The sequence below is a fragment of the Talpa europaea genome, assembly GCF_964194135.1.
Source record: "Talpa europaea genome assembly, chromosome: 5".
NCBI classification, from domain to species: Eukaryota; Metazoa; Chordata; class Mammalia; order Eulipotyphla; family Talpidae; genus Talpa; species Talpa europaea.
The window spans coordinates 100,084,292-100,103,942 of NC_140071.1; the positions used below are offsets into that span (position 1 = coordinate 100,084,292).

Consider the following 19,651-nt stretch of genomic DNA (forward strand, 5'->3'; position numbering starts at 1 on the left):
AAGTAAATATACAGAAGTAATCAATGACAAAGTAAACTAAATTGTTTTAGTAAACAAACAATTTTATGACTATAGTTGTGTATATCATAGAGACTTCACTATGAAAGGAGGCTTTTTTATTGGGGAGAGCTAAAGAAAATAATTAAATGGATGTGAAAAGAGGTATTTTTGTTAGCAAATGAAAAGGTAACCAACAATCACTAGATTTTGGGAAAGATCTCAACCAGTAATTGGTGAGTAATGAACAGAATAGTTAGACATATCTAAACAGACATTCTCAAAGAAGGGTCATCACCAAAGAGAGGCCTTAGGTATGATTACACACTGGTTGCTGTCTTTGGACCTTTGTAGTTAGACATTCATAGATTTTGTTTTTAATTAATTCACCTCTTAGACTTCATTAAAAAAAATTTAAAGCAAATATTGGTAAAGCTTCTATGAAAATTCTTATTAAAAAATAAAGTGAATACCTAGCTATATGTAATTTCTCCCATATTTCTAAATGCATCTCTGGTTGATGAATTTAAAAAAAAAGATGCCATTATCACACCTAACAAAAATCAACAATAACCCCTTAATAATATCAAATAACAGCTGGGTATCATTATTGATGATGGAAATAAAGAAAAACATTTGCCAAATTCCTGGATGACACAGAAGTAGAAAGGATGGCTGAGGAAAGAATATTTATTTTAAGGATAAGAGAATAAGGGAAAATCTAACAACATTCAAATATGTAAAAGATCATATGGAATAAACTTGCATTTTTCCAGAAAGCAAAACTAGGAGAAGTTTGTAGAGCAAGTTAAGTACCTAACAATGAAATTACTTCTCTTATAAAGTAATGTGCTGAGAGGCAGTAGCATTATCTTTCCAAAAAAAAATGACACAGCAAGGATTCTTAGAGGGAGAGGAGATACAACTAGTTAGAATACTAATAATCTAGGAGAAAAATCAGAATGTCTGTGAATAAAAAACTTTCAAAATACTTTCACAAATTTAATTTCCAAAATTTGAATTAATCCCCAAGAAGATCAGTTTTAACTTTCAGTAGCTTAGAATTCAATCATGATAATAGCTGTGATGATGAAGACTTTTGATTGGGATATAGCTATCCAAATATATCACGGGTGATATATTTTCATTTGATATATAATAGAGAACCTGAAATACAAGCAACCCTAACTAGGGTTATGAAGAAAGAGCACTCTGATAGGTTGAAAGCATAAGATAACCTGTGGCCAGTAAAGTCATAAATGCATCAAAGCAGAGGATATATTAAAGTAAATTAAACTTACTTTATTTTCAAGTTTCTGTTTTTTAAGATTAGAATCTAGTAAGTTCATTGACTTCTTAAAAGACTACTTAGTGAACAGAACATTATTTTTCTGTTTGCATGCAGCAATTTATTCTAAAATTTTGGGGGTAAAATAGCACTTTCTTTTTGAAACAGTGACAGTTCAAATATAATTCTTTTTTTTTTAATAGAGGCATGTTTTATTTATTTATTTATTTATTTATTTATTTATTTATTTATTTTTGTTTGGTTTGGTTTTTGTTTATACATGCACTGGGTACAATCAGAAGTGCGGGAGGGTGAGAGAATTCACCAGAGTCAGAGCGGGGAGCAGAGCAGGCAGAAGGACCGAAGTACACTGCTGAGGGGAGCAGCGGGCGGCAGGAGAGGTCTGCGCGCCATGTGGGACCCTCCTCCAGTGTCCGGGGAGCAGCCGGGGATCGAACCGGCACCACAGAGGCCGCGGGCAGCTTCACAACCCAGCGCTCAACCGCTGCGCCACCGGGGAGGCCCTCAAATATAATTCTTTACACATTACCTTAAGGTATAAAACATGAGCAGGCTCTTCATGCAGTTTGAATTTTCACTATTTGATAGGAAATACATAAATTTTGCACATGATGAGGTCTTTTCACTCTTACTAATAGCATTTTGAAAATTACTTTTCTTGATAAATTTCCTTTATTAAGAAAGTAGTATTGAGCGAAGGTATCAAGCTTACCACTGAGACATTATTTACAAAACATAAAAAACAAAGTCTTAAAATGTGTAACACTGACTAATAAAAACAGAAATGATAAAGCTGGGGTATAAATACAAAGTTTTTGTTCATGTTCCCCTATAAATTATTTTCCTAACAGATTTTAGGCATTTTCTAAATATATGTAATTTACTATCCAAACTGGAACACTTCTGAGGTGAAAGAGGATGCTAGTTGTCATTACAAAATGACATTACAAAAAATACTGTCTGGCAAAGGGAGGCCTATGGTCATTCTATTAGCAATCAGCTGCATGGCAGAAAGCAGGGAACAAAACTCAGACTCTAGTTACTAGACAAGGTAGCCACTTAGTTTTGCCAAACACAACCTCAGAGATGCAGGCACAATTCAGAAACATTCAGAGACCCACAAGAATCACTAGAGTAAGTTAGGAGGCTGGTGTAAAATTAGCAGCTTTGAAAAGGAGAATTCAATAAAGGAGGGACGAAACACAGTAATTCAAAGAACTTCATAATTTTCTTTGATACGAAAAACATTTGGAATCTACTCTTCTCACTTTTAATATACATGACTATTACGTGTTCATAAAACTTAAGTAAAATTATAGGTGATTCATTAATTGAATCTGAATAGGACTTAGACTACGAATCTTTGGGGGCAGAGAAATTGTCACTCATTTCCAAGCGTTCTGTATCTGGATCTCAGTAAATATTTTATAAATTTGTTGAACTTGGGGCCTCCCCGGTGGCGCAGCAGTTGAACGCTGGGTTGCGAAGCTGCCCGCAGCCTCTGCAGCGCCGGTTCATTTCCCGGCTGCTCCCCGGCCACCAGAGGAGGGTCCCACATGGTGCGCAGACCTCTCCTGCCGCCCGCTGCTCCCCTCAGCAGTGTACTTCGGTCCTTCTGCCTGCTCTGCTCCCCGCTCTGGCTCTGGTGAATTCTCTCACCCTCCCGCGCTTCTGATTGTACCCAGTGCATGTATAAACGAAACAGACGAACAAACAAATAAATAAATAAAACATGCCTCTATAAAAAAAAGAAAAAAAAATTAAAAAATTAAAAATTAAAAAAAAAATTTGTTGAACTTAATATTCTGAATATTAAAATTTATATTAGAGCCTTAAATGAAGAGAGATTTCAAATCTAATTTATTTTTCCCTAATGTAAAGCCATTAGAAAAACTTGTTTCAATTTGCTTTGTAATACCCCAATATGGCAAGAAGGGAATTAAGATGAAACAAAATTGCCATATGTTGGTAATTACTAAAATTGAGTGAGAGGTGTTGTGTATGATCCATCTCTGTGTATTTCTATCTTTGGTTATAGCTATAAATCTCCATATTAAAAGTTTCCATCTGAAATCAACTGAATATACTGGATTTATCAAACACAAGTAACTTTCTTTAATTTATGTCAAAATTCCTTTTTTCTAAGATTTATTTTATTTATGCATACAAGAACTGGGGTTTAGGCCAGAGATACAGGGGTGGGGGCATGAGAGGATTCATAAGAGACAGAGTGGGGAACAAAACAGGTGGATCTACTGAAATACATTGCTGAGGGGAGCAGTGGGACACACCAGGGAAGTCTGCTGCGCCATGTGGGTTAGCTCCCAGGCCAAGGATTAGGCCGCAGTGGCTGGCAATAACTTGATAGCGCTGAGATTGTAACCCCCACGCCATTAGGGAGGCCCTATGTCAAAATTCTTAACACACTTATGTCTAAGGACAGTATACCTGTAGCATTAGGTGCAGATTGGTCACTTTCTGTGCAGACCAGCCAGAATTTTCATCTCCCACTTCAAACCAAGGTTTCATACGTTGAATATATGAGCCTTCTTTAAAAAAATTTTGATTTGAATTGTTGTTTTTTAGTAAGTTTTGAAGCAAAATCAGACAATCTTCTACCACTATACCTGGGGAAAGAAAGTAAAGTAAGTGTTAAGGCTAATAAAACCTGAAGAAAAATTTAATTCCCATTTAAAAAATAATACTCTTTTGATGCTCAGCATCTCTTCAATATGGCAAGAGAGCCTATTCTGACCACACTTGCAAGCTCCGTTTCAAGTCTCCCAATCACCTCTTTGACTTCAATTGTTCAAATATCTGCTCAGTAACTCATATTATATCTTCAAATCTCAACTTAAACATCATTTCTTAAGGATTGATTAGCAAGACTCAATGATGAGGATAGGATCACCTGCTACATACGAACAGCAGTCTATTCCTTTTGTTATTATTTAGTCACTGTCTTCTCTCGATTATAATTTATAAAGACAGGAACTTGTGAATGCCCTCTTAGTTCTGTACCCTTGCAGACAAGGTAAAGGTGTACACAAAGCAATTACTACCAAATATTTGTCAAATGAATCAATTTTATCTCATGTAATCTCTAAGAAGCACCTGACATTGTTATCTGTATGTCTTTTCCTTGAAACTTCCTCTTCATGTTCCTAAAATACAGCTAATCTCTCCTGGTGTTCTTTGCAGATCTCTGGCAGATCCTTAGGTTATTGTTCATTGTTCTTGTTTTCTATTATTTCACCCTATCTCCTCTTCTTTGCTTCCAATGCACTCTCCAGAATAGTCTCTTCACACTACAGCTTCAATTGTTATCATAGCTAAAGCTTCCCAACTGATCACCATTTTATCAGTGCTAGTTTAATCAATGTTTAGTTTGATCTACAGAGCATATGACTGATGGGGGATGCTCATAGAAGCAGGCTCCACTAGCATACCAATACTTTGGCTCCTACTAGCTGAGTTGTATAATAATCAGTTGCTTTATTATTATTAATGACCAGTTTTTTGAGCAGCTTTAGGTTTACAGAAAAACCTAGCCAAAAAAAGAGGGGCATTTCCATATACTCTCACAGTTTCTCCTATTATTGCCATTGAGCATTAGTGTGGTACATTTGTTATAACTAATGAATAAATGCTGATACATTATTAAATTACATAGTTTATATTAAGATTCACCCAATGTGTTGTTCAGTTCTGGGTTCTCATTTATCTAGCATTACAGTATCATGCTCTAAAAATTACCTGTGCTCTTCTTTCCTCTCAAACCTGAATCCCTGACAACCACTGATCTTTTCACTTTCTCTACACAGTTTTGTCTTTTTTTTTTCCCCACAAGTCACCTAGCTGTAGTCTGTATGTAGCCTTTTCAGACCAGCTTATTTAATTTAGCAATATACATATAAGGTTACTCTCTCTTTTTGTAGCTTGGTAACTTTTTATTGTTGAATAATATTCTACTATATGGATATACCATAATTTGTATATCTATTTACCTACCCAAAGGTTGCTTCCAGCTTTTGGAAATTATGCATAAAGCTGGTATACACTTTCAGGTGCAAGTTTTTCTGTGGATATAAGTTTATCACTTATTTTGGTAAATACTAAGGAGCATAATCTTTGGATCACACAGTAAGAACATATTCAGCTTGGTAAGAAACTGTCAAACTGTCTTCCAAAATGGTTGTTGCATTTCACATTCCCACCAGTAACAAATCAGAGGCTCCTATGGTTCCACATCTTTTTTTTTTTTTTTTTAAGATTTATTTATTTATTTATTTATGCAAGCACTGGGTACAGTCAGAAGCGCGGGAGGGTGAGAGAATTCACCAGAGCCAGAGCGGGGAGCAGAGCAGGCAGAAGGACCGAAGTACACTGCTGAGGGGAGCAGCGGGCGGCAGGAGAGGTCTGCGCGCCATGCGGGACCCTCCTCCGGTGGCCTGGGAGCAGCCGGGGATGGAACCGGGCGCTGCAGAGGCTGCGGGCAGCTTCGCAACCCAGCACTCAACCGCTGCGCCACCGGGGAGGCCCTATGGTTCCACATCTTTACCAGTTTTTGGTGGTGTCAGTATTCTGGATTTTCACTATTCTAATAGTATGGAGTAATTGCTTTAATTTGTATTTCCCTAATGACATTTGTTGAGTATCTTTCCATATGCTATTTGCCATCTGCATATCTTCATCAGTGAGGTTTAAGTTCACATCTTTTGCCCATATTTCAATTGGGTTGTTTGTTTACTTATTATTAAGTTTTATTAGTTCTTTGTATATTTTGGTTACAAATTACTTTTCAGATCTGTGTTTTGCAAATATTTTCTCCCAATATATGGTTTATCTTTCTACTCTCTGAACAGTATCTTTTACAGAGACATTTTCAACCTTAATGAAGTCTCACATCAGTTTTCTCTTCCATGTATCATACTTTTGGTATTATATATAAGAATAAGATATTTTTGCCTGCCAAAATATAAGCATGACAAACAAAGCTATTTTTATGAAAAAAAAGTTTAACTTTTTGACAAAACTCAAAGAAAGCAAGTCATTAAGAACAGATGTTGCTATGTATGGGCAATGCATGTCCAAAAAAACTAGGAAAGTAATTATAAAAACCCAGAAATATCTGTACTCCATTTTAAAGAAATCTAAATGCAAATTCTACATGATATGATGGATGCAAAAAAGATGTTGAAAAACTCTTAAGCAGTACAACCATATTAAAAGAAAAAAATTCTGGCCCTAAGTCAAAAAACTAGTACATAAATGAGTATCTTTAAAAAAAAAAAAGGAAGAAAAAAGAGTATATTTAAAAAAAAGTTGTTACATATAACTTGAAACAAAATGCTTAAGGTACACATTGTAAATGTGAAACATGTGTATCCTTACCTCATGAGGAGGAACCACTATAATTATCTCTTTTTTTAAATATATCTTTTTAAGATTTATTTATTTATACCAGAACTGGGCTACAGGCCAGAGGTGCGGGAGGGTGAGAGAATTCACCAGAGACAGAGTGGAGAACAGAACAGGCAGACAGATGGAAGACACTACTGAGGGGCGAGACAGGAGAGGTCTGCCGCACCATGTGGGACCCTCGCCAGCAGGTTGGGATCCAACCAGTGCTGCAGAGGTTGCGGACAGCTTCACAGCGCTGCACTCAACTGCCTGCGCCACCAGGGGAGGCCCTATACTAAAGATTTTAATTAGTGCAATAAGACAAAAAAGAAAAGTGGTTTAAAAATTGAAAAGGGGCCTCCCTGGTGGCACAAGGGGTTAAGCACCGCACTATGAAGCAATCCACAGCATCTGCAGCACAAGTTCGATCCCCGGCTGGCCAGGGAGAAACCACATGGCAAGGCAGACCTCTACTATCTCCTCGCCCACTCCTCCCCTCAGCAGTGTATTTCAGTCAATGATTGTATTAAATATATAAATTTTAATAGCAACACTATAAATACACTAGAAGATAACTGAAACATGTTTAATCAACAAAATATTAGTATTAAAATTGCCCAATAATCAACTAAAAAAGGAGAAACAATCTTATACTAAAATGGGCAAGTAGGTAATTCAAGTGGGGTAAAAGACAAAAACCGGTTGTGAATAAAACCACAAAAAGATGCTCATCTCATTACTTTAACAAATGAAATAAAATCACAATGAGATACCATCTCACACTAGCCTTGGTAGATCTATAGCCCGAGTTTGCACTGCCTGAGTGATCCAGGAAATCTCAAGTTCAGAATCTGGATCCTAGAATAAGTCGTAATCAGGAGTAAACTGCACTCCCAGAACATGGCAAAAGCAAAGATGCTTTCTCTGAAAGAATCACCTTCATCCTAGATTTCAAATTCCTATAAAAAATTGTTACATACACTACAATACACAAAGATGACCATACACACAGAAAATACTAAACCATGTTTAAGAAGCAGCAGAGAAAAAGTACCAGGCTCATAAAAAATTAAAAATTGGGATTATCAGGTACTATGAAATAATTGCTTTATATATTCAAAGAAATAAGATAAGTGAAAATATTTGTAGAGAACTGGAAATTATAAAAAATTACATAGCAAAGAACCAAAAGAACTTTTAGAAGATAAATCTAAAAACTCAGTGGATACATTTAATAGCTGATGAATATAGATAGAGAACTGTTAAAAGAGAAAAACAGTTCAGAAGGGATAATCCAGAATAAAGCTTAGAAAGGCAAAAAGAAGAAAAGACAGAAGAGAAAGCAGGATGACAGGATCAAAGCAGATGAAGAATTTAATCTGAGTTTAGAAAGATAGGAGAAAAATGTAGCAAAATAGTATTTGAAAAGCTATAGCAGAGATTTTTTCCAGAACTGATGAAAGTCTATCAATCTAGATTTCAGAAATCTAGCAAATATCAAACAGGATAAAAAGAAATCCATACTCAACACACTAAAGTGAAAGAAAAGAACATATGGTATCAGTTCTAGTTTCTCCTCCCAGTTGCATTCCTCAGAAGTCAACACTTTGGAAAATACAAAAGTAATCTCTTTAAATCAATCTTTTCATACTATACCTCCATCACTGTTCCCCTCCTCTGTAATAATATCCAGTAGTCTCTCAAAAGCATTTTCAAAAGCAACAATTTTCTGGATTGCTCCATTGCTTCTTGTTAATGCCTGCAGTAGTAAGACACCCTTATGGAAAAGAAAGATAATGTTCAGTGGAGTACAACTTTTACAAGATATTATAAAGTTACTTTAAAAACCAGAATTTTAAAAACATGGCAGGAATGTCACAAGTCCATCTTTTTCACTTTACTGATAGAGAAAACAAGAGCAGAGAAATTGAACAGTTTGTGTTCCTAAGACGAAAGGGACAGGACCAATTTTCACTGTACAATATAAATATACAAAATTCTTTCATATTCATGTAATCACCACATGGCTTTCACTGTGCCTAAAGTTGAGCATGATTATCTCTGTCTCAGTAATGCTTTATACTTGCTTCATAGTAGTATTAATAGGAAATTATGAATCCAATAATATAAATCAAACACCATCACATTTGAACAGAGAAAGTTCAGATACTCTTGTAGTTATCTGGCTCCGGGATTCCCAAAAGTTGATTCTAAGTTGTTAGAGAAATGAAAGTGAGAATTCAGTCTCAAGAATGACATGTCCAATGTCAAACAATTCATTGTAGTCTTTGCTTCTGAATTTCAGTTTTTCTCAATTCCTGCTGAGCTGGGTTTTGTTTATATTCTAAACTTTTTATCACTCAAGTAAAACTCAGTTACTAATTTCTGCTTATTTCATATCAAACAAGTATTTTATAAGCCTTGAAGAGCCCAATAATACCATAATGGTCAAAGAGATAGCAAATATTTTATGAAAAAAGCAGATGTTACTTAAGAGGAGCAGGAATAGCAAATAGGTAATTCAAAAACCCCAGAGGCAAATTAGCTATTAGTACTGGGTAGATAAACATACATATTATTCTTAAGACAAAAAATGTGTGACCTTATTGAGACCATTCTACTCTTTTTCCTGACAGTCTCACCATTAAGATGAAATAAAAGGCAAAAGTGGTATTTTTTAGATGTCAAATTCTTCTATTTCATGCTACCAACTTGAGTTTAATTGCTAACAAAAGGAGGAAGGAATACAGTGGAAAGAATACTGAGATTCTAAATTAGATAAAATGGGTTTCAAAAAGGATTGTTCTACTTATTAGGAGTACAACTTTGAACAAATTACAAAAATTCTGAGTCTTAGTAAAATCATGTGTAAAACAAGGATCTTTTGTCCCATGGTTTATGAGGAGTAAAGGAAAAGAAAGTTCTATAAAACCCAGTACCAATAGCTAATTTACCTCTTTGGGGTTTTTGAATTACCAATTTACTATTCCTGCTCCTCTTAAGTAACATCTGCTTTTTTCATAAAATATTTGCTATCTCTTTGACCACCATGGTATTATTGGGCTCTTCAAGGCTTATAAAATACTTGTTTGATATGAAATAAGCAGAAATTAGTAACTGAGTTTTATTTGAGTGATAAAGTTTAGAATATAAACAAAACCAGAATTTAAAAGAAGGAAACAAAGAAAAAAATACAAAAGGGAAAAGAAGTAGTATAACATTTCAGATGGCCACAGAGTGCTACGAGAATGGCAAGACGTGACAATTCGTTGCTTGAAACCAAAGGAGAAAAAAGCTGCAAAACACATAAAAACCAAAAATTTAATAGCAATCCAGGAAGATGTAATTTCCAGCAAATTATGCATAAGTGTATTATGTTACCACTTAAAATACCATGTTGATACAAATACTACAAGATTTTAAATACAAATTTTAAAAAATTGTCTACTTGATCCAGAAATCAAGAGTCTTTCAATTTTGTCTTGCTTTGCCAATAACTAGTTGTGAGGCTAAGAGCAACTTAGTAATATACTAAGCAATATGGTATTCATTAGTACTTAGAATGAGAAAGGCACAGATCTAGGTACCACAAATATGAACATGAATAAGATAGTAAGATATTAACAAAGAGCAAATCACTTGCTCTGTTGTTTCTGTCAGTGTTGAGCTTCACAGTATAAATACTGATTGATAATCTAGCTCTAAAATTTAATTTGAAAAAGATCTTTCCAATAGTATAATATATTAGAGTTTTGATCAAGTTGTAGATAACAATAAACATTTAGGCAATAAAACTATATTACATCAATAGAAAATATTCAAAGTTATACACAAATATTAAATCAGAATGGAAAATAAATCCACATTCTCTATAGTTAAATAGTTTTTAGAAGGAAAATCCTTTGAAGTACTCAATCAAATGAGGGTGAGGATACTAAATGCTCAATTTTGTAAAATTTACTTGGTTCAATGTCTGGGGATGTTTAGTGTCATTACAACCTTTCATAAAATGATGGAAGAAATCCTGAATTTGTGAAAGGCATAAAGTTAATAGAAAAATCATTTTGTGGGTGGGCAGACTAAGGTACCCCAGAACCCCCAAACTTGCATGCTCTGGCTATCTGTGCACACAAAGACAAAGTAACTTAGTGTAAAATAACTTAAATAGGATTAGTGTGTACAGAGAAAGAAGCAAGGATACTAGTTTTCCAATAAAACACCCAAAGTTACCCACACCCTTGTGGGTAAATGCCCTGTTAAAAAGGTTTGCCCATTCTGGACCTACTAAACATAGAGCTTCCATATGATCCAGCAATTCCACTCCTAGGTATTTACCCAAAGGACACAGAAACATCAATTCCAAAGAGCACCTGCACCCCTATGTTTATAGCAGCACTGTTTACAATAGCTAAGCTTTGGAAACAGCCCAAATGCCCAAAAATAGATGACTGGATCAAGAAGATGTGGTACATATATACCATGGAATATTACTCAGCATTCAAAAAAGATAAACACATGCAATTTGCAGCAACATGGATGGCGCTGGAAGGGATCATGCTCAGCGAAATAAGCCAAAAAGAAAAAGAAAAATACCGGATGGTCTCACTCATAGCAGGAATCTAGAAAACTTAAATAAGGGACCAGGAAAATGAATATAAGAAAGTGAAAATCAAAATCAACAAAAAACTATGAACCAGAGACACTTTTTGAGGGGTGGGGGGCGGGAGGGGAAGGATTGGGGTCAGAATGGGGCGTTTGCAATTGTATGGGGGAATATAAAAATAAATAAATAAATTACAAAAGAATTTTTTTAACCAAAAAAAAAAAAAAAAAAAAGGTTTGCCCAAATTGGGGCCCCTACGGCTCAAAACCTTGCCATAAATCTAAGGCATCATCTGGCAGGGAATCATACAAAGGGGGAAAAAGGGCCAGGCAAGAAGGAAAATCAAAGTACATGTCAAGGTAATGACTGCCATTGTCAGCCTCCCCACATGTCTCTCATCCACCTGTCTTTTCAAGTGTGCTCTACAAGTATGTCTCCTCCAAATCCCTCAAGTCCCTGGTGCAAGTTCAAAGCCAAGAAGCAAGTAGGCACTTCTCTAAGCATCTTTTCCTGAGTGGACTTACCTTCCAAGTTATATAACTTCTCCTGTCCGTTCACTTCTGTCCCTAATTCTCAGTAGCTAGTCCAAGGCCACTGCATGTATATGGGGGCGGGAAATAAGGTGTCTTCCCCCTTTATGAAGATGTCTCTACTATAATTTGTTTAAGAAATAATGTGACCCTACATATAACTTTAAAAGGCAATTTTCCAAACTATGTTTCTAAATAAAGGTCAACAAAGATTTCATTTGCAAAGAGAGATTAAAAGTTGTATATTTTTAGACATATTTTTCATATTTAACTTACATCATTGCGTATAACTTCTCTGGAATCTGCTAATAAGTCCATTAATCTTGAAACACCTAGTGGCAAACAGTGAAAAATAGTGACAGGTCAAAAACACATACAGTGACTCAAATTATAACGAATTTGGGCCTCCCTGGTAGCACAGGGGGTTAAGCACTATACTATGACAGTCTGCAGCCTCTGCAGCACGAGTTTGGTCCCTGGCCTGCCAGGGAGCAGCCCACATGGCGAAGCAGACCTCTCCTGTCTTGCCCGCTGCTCCCCTAAGCGGTGTACTTCAGTAAATCTGCCTGTTCTGTTCCCCACTCTGTCTCTGGTGAATCCTCTCACCCCCCATACCTCTGGCCTGTACCCCAGCTCTTGTATGCATAAATAAATAAATCTTTAAAAAAAAAAAAACACCAAAATTATAAAGAATTTATTATCATATCATTTCAGTCTCCTTCTTTGGGAAAAGATCCTCACTTTTAAATGAAAATGATGTAAGAAAGATTAGTCACTTACCCATAGGACTGACTAAAATAATTTGCTGCACTTGAGGTCCTAACTGTTTCAAAAGAGAAGTAAGAAGCCTCACACCAGGCCAGCGGACATGGAAATCAAACTCCTACAATGTAAACATTTTAAATATTCAACATCTGTAATTCATATTTTCAAGAAAAACATTTTTCAACTAATACTGGTATCAAAACTATAAACAAAGAAAAAAATAGAAAGTAATCTAGTAAACTTTAAAAAAGAAATTAGAGAAATAAAAGCATAAAAGAGTAAACATGAATTGACCAAATTGATTACTGATAAACTATTACTACTGGGTAAAATAGGATTCTCTAAAAGTGGAAATAAGAAGCTATAGTATTTTCACAGATTACATAGTTCTTAAAATATGTATGTGAATCTCTTGCAATGATACAAAATATTTCAAAATATTAAAAAGGTCTATCTAGGGCCTCCCCTGGTGGCGCAGGCGGTTGAGTGCCACGCTGTGAAGCTGTCTGCAGCCTCTGCAGCAAGGGTTTGATCCTGGCTGGCCGGCGAGGGTCCAATATGGTGCTGTAGACCTCTCCTGTCATGCCCGCTGCTCCCCTCGGCAGTGTATTTCATCAGTCTGCCTGTTCTGTTCCTCGCTCTGTCTCTGGTGAATCCTCCCACCCTGACGCGCATCTGGCCTGTACCCCGGTTCTTGTAAAAATAAATAAATCTTTAAAAAAAAAAAAAAGGTCTATCTATGGGGCCTTCCTGGTTGCGCAAGGGTTTAGGCACTGCACTATGAAGCAATCCGAAGCCTCTGCAGCACAAGTTCAATCCTCAGCTGGCCAGGGAGCTACCCACAAGGGGTTAGGCACTGCACTATGAAGCAATCCGAAGCCTCTGCAGCACAAGTTCAATCCTCAGCTGGCCAGGGAGCTACCCACACGGAGTAGCAGACCTCTCCTGTCTTGCCCGCTGCGCCCCTCAGCAGTGTATTTCAGTCACTCTGCCTGTTCTGTTCCCCACTCTGTCTCTGGTGGATCCTCTCACCCCCCGCATCTCTGGCCTGTACCCCAGCTCTTGTATGCATAAATAAATCAATCTTTAAAAAGGTCTGCCCATCTATCTATCTATCTATCTATCTATCTATCTATCTATCTATCTATCTATCTATCTATCTATCTATGTATCTATCTGGATGTGTTGCTTCCTCAGTAACACATGAAAAGTCAACAAAAGCAGCTTATTGAGTTGAAAACATAACAGGGTTCAGTATTTACCTCCAATAAAGATAACAGGAGAGTGACATTTTCTTGTTGCTTAATGAAAATTTCTGTAAACTGGCTTCCCAGATCCTCACTCTGCCTTGTGGAATTTTCTTCTGTAATATTCAAAGATGAAGTACTTCAATATGATGCTATGTTATCTTAAAGTATCTTTTTTGTTGCAGGAGCTAAGCAGAAATGATAATTCTTGGAACAGTGTGGCTGGCAGTGATATCACAATTGTGCTGGAAAGATACATCCTTAAAATAACTTTCAATGTCATTTAAATAAATTTTTATTCTTTAAATGTTAAAAAATAACAAAGAAAAGATATTTAGGTATTCACATTTTTTTCAAGGACATTCTGAGGTTAAACTTCTTATTAGAGTACAGGGATCTTATTGGGATGATAGAAATATCTTAAATGAGACAATGATTACACTAATGTCTACATTTGCCTAAATGCACTATACAACACCAAAGAATAAATTTTACTGTATGTAAACTATACATCAAAACACCTCCCCAAAACATTATTAAAAATATAGTCCTTTGTTGACTGTTAATGTTACTATTAAATAACTTATTAAAAAATTAAACCAGTCATCTGCAGATTCTTCAGTATCTTCTAAAAAAATGTTAATATACATATCCTAAAGTTACTTGCTAATAAAATCAGAATTTGATATTTAATTTCTCATTTATCCTTTAAAAGTTTATATTTGTCCTTAAGATTTAGAAGTCATTAAAGTATTTGTTGTTATCAGTGTACCTTATCCAAAATATGTGAAGGATTACTAAAAGTTAAACAATTGTCAAAGCAATTATTTACAATCTGCCTACACTAAACACAACTTAAAGATGGCAAATACACTATTCCCTTTTCCCTTACGCATACCAGACATAGCTTATTGATCACACCTCTGCTGAACCATGAGAATCCTTTTCCACATATTGCTCCAGACAGTGATATCATAAATTAGTGAGCCTGACAGCCAAGATCAAACCTATTTTTTTTCAAATAGTTCTTCATTAAATGTGACATTTTAATATTAATGTATTTGAGAAATGGAAAAAACCCAGCAGGTGAGAGGAAAGGTAAAGCAATTCAACAATGACAGTAGTAATCTCATCCAATTATTTGTAGAAGAAAAAAAAATTAGAGGCCATAAGTAGAAAATAAATGTTTTCCAACATTGGTTAAGCACTCAATTATGCTGGTTTTGTCCTTTGGATACTTTAAGAACTATTTCTCTTATCAGCTCTTGCATCAGTAAAAGAATTTACTGTTTCTGAATGTTAAAATGACACTACTTAAATATTTTAATTTCTAGCTGCTGCGTTGACAATAGTGTCAGAGAACAGAGAAAATAGGGAGGCGATAATCAAGGTATCAGGTGAAGGTGGCTTAGACCTCAGTGATTATTATTATTATTTTATGAAAAGGAGGAAACAGGCTTGCTAACATATTGCATACAGGGTTAAGAAAAGAGGAAGAGGAGGAGGAATAAGAGAAAGAAAAAGGAAGAAGGGAAGAGGAGGAGGAGAAGGCAGAGTGATCAAGGCATGAAGAACTGGAAGGATGGAGTTGTCGTTTACCAAGATGGGAAACACTGTGGAGAAGCAAGTTGAACATTTAGAGAGAATCAGAAGTTCAGTTTTGGACATATACTTTAGAGTGGTAAACATATACTTGATAGTCAATGTTATAAGGTTGTATAATAAAAGGCATCTATGAAAGACGGGTAGTTAACATTGAACTTAACGGTTTAAGGCTGAAAGCTTTTCACCTAAGATCAGGAAACTGAAAGAATAACCACTTTCACCACTTCTAGTTAACATTGTGCAAGAAATCTTAGTGCCATAAGACAGGGTTTGTGGGGGAAAAAGAATACAGAAGTTAAAGGAAGAAGTAAAACTGTCTTTCCTTATAGATGATGTATTTGTCTACATAGAAAATTCCATGGAATCTATGAAAAAAAAAAAACTATTAGAATAAGTGAGCTTAGCAAAGTTGTGGGATAAAAGACTATATACAAAATTAACCGCATTCCTATATACTGGCAATGAACAAATAGAGATCAAAATTTAAAAAACAGTACCACTTAAAATAGCATCAGAAGTATTGAAGTCTTAGGAATAAATTTGACAAAAAAGATGTAAGACCTTTACTTTAAAACTCCAAAATGCTGCTCAGAGAAATTAAAGAAGACCTAAATAAAAATATATAGCAAAGAAGGTACAATATGGCTAGATGTCATTTGTCATATTACAGACTCAACAGAATCCCTTTCAAATCTCGATCAGTTTTTTGGATAGAAATTGACAAACCAACATTACAATTGATATGAGAATACAAAAGAAGCTTAAAAAACCCAATTTTGGGAAAAAAAAGTTGGAAGACATACTACAAAATCTCAAGATTTATTATAAAGCTACAGTGATTTGAGGGTAGGAAGAGCACAAGGGATTATGATGATGGTGCACGTGTGAAATGGTGGTAGAAATTCTGTGGGGACTACTCCTGAGAAGAGAAAGCAAATACTGTAAAAAAAAAAAAAAAAAAAAAAAAAAAGAACAATCATGTAAAACATAAATAAATTAAATATAAAAAATAAAGCTACAGTGATTAAGACAGTGTGTCATATAGACAAAAGGACAGCAATATAGACAAACAATAGAAAGTCCATTTGCTCAAAATGGATCATAGACCAAATGTAAAAACTAGAAAATACCCTAATCCATAAGTTAAAACTTTAAAACTATCGAAAGAAAGTAATGAAGAAAACTGTAGTGGTTTTAGGTTTGGCAAAGATTTCATAAATAATAAGCAAAAAGTATAAATTATAGAAGAAAAAACTGCTAAATTGATTGAATCAAAATTTAAAATTTTGGCTCTTTAAAAGAATGTATTAGATGAGAAGGCAAGTCACAGACTGGGAGAAAATGTTGGTGACATATATACAACAAAGAACTTGTAGCTAGAATACATAAAAAAACTCTTACAATTCAAGTAGACAAAACAAACAAATAAAGCCAGCAAAAAATGGACTGAAGATTTGAATAAACACTAAAGAAAAAGATAAATGGATGGCAAATAGTCACATGAAAAATTCATATGATCAGTATTATTATTCATTATGAAAAGACATATTAATTATCATGAATACCATTTCAAACCTATCAGAATGGCTAAAATTTAAAAAAGACTAGACATACCACCAAGTATTGGAGAGGTTGTGGAAGAAGTGGAACTTTCATATACTGCCAGTGAAAATGTAAAATGTTACAATGTCTTTGAAAAAAATGGGTTGGTAGTTTCTTATAATAATAAAAATATACATATGCTATTACTTCTTAGTTATTAATATAGGACAAATGAAAACCTATATCCAAAGACTTACACATGAATGTTTATAGAAATTTCACTTACAATAGCTAAAAAGGGAACACAACACAAATGCCCATGAACAGAGGAATGGAGTAACAAATTATATTCATACTACAGAATACTATTCTGCAATAAAAATGAATAAACTACTGATATACAACATGGATGCAAACTCAAAATAATTATGCTAAGTGAAAGAGGCCAGACCCCCCCTAAATGAGTATATGCCATATAATGTAATTTATATAAAATTCTAGAAAAGTACAAAGTAATCTATAGTAATAAGAGCAGATCTTTGATTAATGAGGCTAGGAAGAGTAGAGATGTATTGCAAATAAGCAGAAGGAAACATTTGAATATGACCATTAATTTGTTGGTGGTGGGTTTATACACATAATCAAAACTCATCAAATTGGGGCCTCCCTGCTGGCGCAAGGGGTTAAGACGCAACCTATCAATCTATCAGCAGACTCTGCAGCATGAGGTCAATCCCCAGCCCGCCAAAGAGAAACCCACATGGCGAAGCAGAACTTTCCTGTCTCGCCTGTTGCTCCCCTCAGCAGTGCACTTTGGTCAATCTGTTCTGTTCCCCACTCTGTCTCTAGTGAATCCTCTCACCCCCCACATCTCTGGCCTGTACCCCAGCTCTTGTATGCATAAATAAATATAATCTAAAAAAAAAATTAAAAAAAAAACTCATCAAATGTACATTTATACACATGCAGTTACTATATTTCAATAAAGTTGTATTATGTGGAAGAAATCCAAATGCAGATATTAAGTATCTGAATATACAATTATGGACTTCAGTGGAGAGGTCTGGCTTGGATGTATACTTTCGAGAGTAGTAAGCATATAACCTACTTTATCACCAAGGGAAATAGAGAAGGAAAAAAATCTGTACCTGGGTCATTCCAGTGTTAAGAGGTGGAGGGGTGGGGGGAGATGAAAAAAAGAAAAACAAAATAACAAAACTGTAAAGGAAATAAAGAACTGCAGTCCACTGACACAGGAAGAAAATGAGGGTACTATGTAGACTGAGAAACAGTGAACAAAGTGTTTCTAAGAGAAAGAAGTGATTAGCAGGTCAAGCGCTATTTCTGAACTTAACATAATCAAGAAATGAAGCAGCTTTGTTAACACAAGTAGAGGTAATTTCTATTTATGTACAGAACAAATGGGATGTAGTCAAATACTTTCCTAAAAATAGCCTCATGGAAGAAGTTTACCTGAGTGGTATGAATATAATGGAACATACAAACTCAACGATAAAGAGGCCAAGAGAGCAGCTTATGAGTGAAGCAAGCTGCCGACAGACAATAGCGAGGATGGAGTAGGTGCCCTGAAAGGGTAAGCAGAAGATACTCAGCTCCAACTAACTGTTGCCACTGGGGAATGCAGGCCCATACGTTGTCAGTTTTCAGGTATTTTTAAAAAGAGAAGTCTAAAATCCAATAAAGGATGGGAAAGCTCCCAATGTATAATACTGACAACGGCATATTTTGCTTTATTGTGTTTCAGTTTACTGAGCTTCACAGATAGGTTTAAAAACAACAACAACAGGGCCTCCCTGGGGGTACAAGGGGTTAAGCACCGCACTATGAAGCAATCCACAGCCTCTGCAGAGCGAGTTCAATCCCCGGCTTCGGTCAATCTGCCTGTTCTGTTCCCCACTCTGTCTCTGGTGAATCCTCCCACCACCCCCCCCCCCCCCCCCGCATCTCTGGCCTGTGCCCCAGCTCTTGTATGCATAAATAAATAAATCTTTAAAAAAAAAAGGAAAAAAATAACAACAAACAAATTGATAGCTTGTGGCAAAAAGATTATGACTTGCTGAAGGCTCAGATGATGGTTAGCATTTTTAAGCAATAAAGTATCTTAAAATTGGGCCTCCCCGGTGGCGCAGCGGTTGAGCGCTGGGTTGCGAAACTGCGCGCGGCCTCTGCGGCGCCGGTTCGATCCCCGGCTGCTCCCCAGCCACCAGAGGAGGGTCCCACATGGCGCGCAGACCTCTCCTGCCGCCCGCTGCTCCCCTCAGCAGTGTACTTCGGTCCTTCTGCCTGCTCTGCTCCCCGCTCTGGCTCTGGTGAATTCTCTCACCCTCCCGCGCTTCTGACTGTACCCAGTGCATGTATAAACAAAACAAACAAACAAACCAGCAAACAAATAAATAAAGCATGCCTCTATAAAAAATAAAAAAAAAAAGTATCTTAAAATTAAGGTATATACTTTTTTTTATGACAACACTATTGCACACTTAATATACTACTGTAGTGTGTGTATATACATTTTGTATGCACTGGGAAACAAAAAGTCACTAGTTTTATTGCACCATTTGATTTATTGCAGCTGTGTGGAATCAAAATGGCAACATCTCCAAGGTGTGCCTGTTTTTAAAATACTAAG

General features: G+C 35.8%; 1 protein-coding gene across 6 annotated transcripts in view; it reads right to left on the minus strand.

Annotated features, from left to right (window-relative positions):
* USO1 (USO1 vesicle transport factor) overlaps positions 1–19,651 on the minus strand; it is a gene marked incomplete at its 5' end in the record, with an annotated part of 72,786 nt that overhangs the window by 27,163 nt on the left and 25,972 nt on the right. For 5 of the 6 annotated variants that reach the window (XM_084233639.1, XM_084233638.1, XM_084233635.1 and 2 more), the window contains 5 exons: positions 3,755–3,933; positions 8,366–8,486; positions 12,119–12,174; positions 12,623–12,725; positions 13,870–13,970. In XM_084233639.1, coding sequence (XP_084089765.1) covers positions 3,755–3,933; positions 8,366–8,486; positions 12,119–12,174; positions 12,623–12,725; positions 13,870–13,970 — 560 coding nt within the window. The remainder of the gene's footprint in view (positions 1–3,754; positions 3,934–8,365; positions 8,487–12,118; positions 12,175–12,622; positions 12,726–13,869; positions 13,971–19,651) is intronic. The other variant, XM_084233636.1, reaches the window with a different exon arrangement.